This window comes from Aphanomyces invadans, assembly GCF_000520115.1.
Source record: "Aphanomyces invadans strain NJM9701 unplaced genomic scaffold supercont1.28, whole genome shotgun sequence".
Classification (NCBI taxonomy): Eukaryota; Oomycota; class Saprolegniomycetes; order Saprolegniales; family Verrucalvaceae; genus Aphanomyces; species Aphanomyces invadans.
Window position 1 is genome coordinate 673999 of NW_008580173.1, and position 4116 is coordinate 678114.

Below are 4116 nucleotides of genomic sequence, written 5' to 3' on the forward strand. Positions count from 1 at the left end.
GCTAAACTAATGTATTTTCCCTTTATAAATTGATTTTTGTGGTCGCTTTGTTCTTGGTTTTGTCTGTTACAAGTTATACTTTTGACTGGGAGCAAAAATTGAGGGGTCACTTGCCGGTACAACTGTTGCAATTTCAACATGAAGAACGATACAATGCGTTTGTTCGCGTCTGGTTGTTATGCCTGTAAGTACGTGGTGCCAATACATTATATGGACCCGTCCTACATGCGGCGCATCGCCATATTCGATCTTAACGGGGATCGCGATGCAGTAACGGATGCTGAGTGGATCGCGTGGCTTTGCGCGGCGCTTGATGAAGAACACGAAGAATCGGAAGTACTGAAGAAGCGCCTGACTATCGGCATCCAATTCAACATGAAGTTACTGGACGTCCACTGTGCTCCTGCTCTGTCGCAGTTTGGCTTGCTTCAGCTGTTGAAGTCTCGTGTCGGTCGTATGCTCGACGACCTCATGCGTGTGCTGGAACAAGACAACCAGGAATGGGTGATTAATCAAGAGTCGAAAGTTGCCGTCGAAGTCATTGACAAGGCTCTCAAGCCAGAAGCCCTCAAGACTGCCGTACAGAAGCAGTTATAACTCCAGCGCAACAAGGGGTTGAAAAGTCATGTTTTTCGTTTGTGAAGTGACTTTGTTATTATGCTGCGGGTTACCAATTCTACGTGATTGTCGAGCAAGTCCCTATGAAATGCAATAACTCGAAGAGTGATTCGAAAAATGCACCAGCACCGGCAGCGGCGGTGGAAAAACCGATGAAAAGGATGTCGCTCCGGCGAAAACAGATGATGGTGAGTCCAAGGACAAAAGACCGGCAAGAAAGTAGAACGGCAGTCGAAGTTCGGTGGCACTAACCATCGCGTTGCTGAATGCCCAAGAATTGCGTCTGGAAATGCGGATCGTAACGTCTGCACGATGCTCAACTCAAGAAGTGGCGTGACGGGATTTCTGTCCTGGGTAACACATCTGTTCGCCTACCGACCGATCGAGGCGTCACAGTGATAGCGCTCGTTCGGATCGAAAACGTCTTGTTCGACTCGAGTGCCTTCGTTAACGTTGTTACTCGCGGCGTCATTCACGTGTTTGCCGCAAATGTGCGCAAGTATGATGACTGCAGAGCATAAAACAGCTTGGCTGGCCTACATCCGAGTTTTCAAGAAACATCTTCGTCTCCTTGGAAGCGTGGATATAGTCTATAGTCTGTTGGAACAAAGCAATCTGGTCTTCGAGACACTCTTGCACTTCGTTCAAAAACGGGAACAGATACGTTACGTCTTCAGCATCTTGCAAATCTTCCCCGAGTTTTGTCGTTCTTCAAGGAATGCGGTGTCAGACGTCCCGCTCAGGCTCATGGCACCCCAACCTTAACGCTGCCTCCTTCGCTGACCCGCTTCGAGAACTATTTTTTGTCATCACGGAGGTCACGCCAGTATGCGAGGTATTCATCCGGGTCGTCCAAGTTGAACTTGTTTTCGTCTGAGAAGACAACTTGACGCCAAAAATCCAGAGCTTCGCCATGTGATTTGCAGAGAACGCTCGACACCCCTTCTTGTAATGCGGCTTCAGATACGGTGCCGGCTTCTTCTTTGCGTATTTAATTAATTTGCATGATCTCATTACACCAATTTGTTTCCATTTTGAATGCCTCTTTTGACATTTAAGAAATTTTAAATGCAGTGCGCATATGAATATTTCCGATGCTTCAAACCGGATCAGTTCAACCATACTCCTATATGTTCGCAATTTCAAACGCACCGACTGTATTGTACTGGAGAAATTGCTCTTGGAGATATACCCTTAGTGGGAAACAATCTCCGAAGTCTTGGTGTATTTTTCTGTCATTAATATCGCTATACACTGAAGATTTCAATGTGCGCATATGATTATTTCGTGCAGTGTAACCGTATGGCGTCAAGTCAGTGCCGCTGCGTATGAAGTGGAGCATCAAGTTAAGTACAGTCGTGCAGGAGACAACATGTGGTCCATTGACGTTACGAGGTCTCCACTGCTGGATGGATGACGCGTCGCCTGAGATCGGACATTTCACTGTTATGGAGTTGATCGGACTCTCCGTGGTCGCTTTGCTCGTCGTATATCCGAAGATCAAGGATGTCTTTGTTCTCAACTAGCTCGATGATTACCGGTGTCTTCATGTGGCCTAGTTGTGGACATCGTTGGAAAGTTTACACAGCAATGTGGTTGAACGTACCCAGAAACTCCCTTTACAAGCATGCCAAAGACTAAGCAAGAAATGTCAGGTCAATATTGACAACTTTACCGTCGACGATTTTTTGTTGGTCGGTTCAATTGTCCAACACTCCCAAAGTTTGCCATCAAGTGGCGCGATCCATTTTAAGTCATGCCTGGGAACTCGTTTTCCTGGAACTCGACTTGGACGCTGGTCACCATTTTCTGTTGTTCCAAGTCGTACAGCTTGTATGCCTTCTGGGCCTCAGCGTAGATAGTGATGCATTTGGTGGCCTTGGGTGCGAGCTTTTCTCTTTTCTCAGGATCCTTGAACATGTTGTAAATGATGCATCCAAACACGCGAAGTTTGTCCAGGCGGTCACGGTGTCCCGTGAAGGCCTCGATCGTGGTGGTGGTGGACGTTAAGCCGTGGGGCACCCTGTTCTGGATGAACACTGCGGTGTTCACTGCCTCTGCCCATCATCGGTTGGCGAGGCCGGCATGGGACATCATTGTCATTGCCATGTCCATGATGGAACAGTGAGCTCGTTCAGCCGTTCCATTTGCGTTAGTTTACTGCTGTAGACTTTTCGTGGGTGATGCATCAGGTCTTCAGCGCCTCGTTGAAGTTTTGGCAGGAATACTCCGGCCCGCCGCCAGATCGGAAGACCTTGATCTTGTAGCCAGTTTGGACCTCCGACCGGGACTTCAACTTGGCGAAGTCTTCCAGTTGGGTGGCAGAGTCCATTGACTTAACGAACCATACAACTATCATGCCTGATCCAACATCGAGGTAAACAGTATAGTTCCGGCATCCTCCGACTGACTCGGTCCGCGTAGGGCTTTCGTGTCAAACACCCAACACTCCCCTAGGCAGAGCGACCGTGTGCGCTCCTTGTGAGGTGAAATCCTGGTGATCTTGTTCTTGACACAGCACTCATATTTCGTCTTTAGTTCGGGCAGTCCCTTCGGTGTACGGCGTCGCTGCAACTCCTGCGCAAATGATCAGGTGGATGAACAACAAGCTGCAGACACACTAGGTGGCATTCGTCGCTCGTTTCTATGCCCCCAATCGAGCCTTCGATCTCCTCGCAGCTTCGAACAAGAGGATATCTATGACCGCGGTCAAGTACACAATACGCGGGCAATAATAGAAATGGCAGGCTGGGTGGAACGCGTGGTCGATGAGATAGAATCCAACCGCTCCGGCGGCTAAACTACGATAAACATAGCCATGCGCACAATCTCGACACCGCCTCCCGAGCTTGAGCTCATAACCAACGGGAGAGGGAAGTACATTCCACACGACCACGAGACCACCACCCTTGCTCTCGATGACCTCGAAATTGCTTGCTCAGCGATGCATACTTAGTCCGGATGATCCAAATCACAACGAAGTCATGCCTGTTCCAAAGGTCACAGGTCGTTCGCGCAGGTAGAGAGACAAATACGAGTGAATTATGTAAGAAAGAATAATGGATGCCTCGGAATGAAGTTGATGAATATGGACCAGATCACGTCTCTTGGATACTGAACTTCGGACGTCTCTTGGGATACGCTGCGTACTTGACATCGTCGGACCAACCTCGATCAGGCTTTGCCGACACTTGACTCACCTGTCCAACATTCCCCTTGAGGCAAGGTCATCCCAGTCTTCTCGAGGAATTCCCACAACGCCACAGCGTTACTGATTTTGGTCATTACATCTGTAAGCCTCGCCTTGGTTTCCAAATACACGAACTTGATTGCGTTCGTCTGCACAGGTCACGTACGAAGTGATGGCGTACATCAATATGCTTGGACTTGTATTTTGGTCACTCGATGTTTGCTGAGTTGGATTGCCCCTTGGTTGTCTGCTGGACAAACTGTTGTACGTTGGAGTGACCCAACTTCTTCCTGGACTCCCCGCAAAAA

At 48.7% G+C, this 4116-nt stretch overlaps 1 protein-coding gene across 1 annotated transcript; it reads left to right on the forward strand.

The window, feature by feature from the left end:
* Positions 1 to 210: 210 nt before the first annotated feature.
* Positions 211 to 597, forward strand: H310_10922 (hypothetical protein; the record flags this gene model as incomplete). Its single annotated transcript, XM_008877413.1, has 1 exon — positions 211 to 597. One exon carries the CDS (start codon positions 211 to 213, stop codon positions 595 to 597), a length of 387 nt encoding a protein of 128 aa, XP_008875635.1.
* Positions 598 to 4116: the final 3519 nt, after the last annotated feature.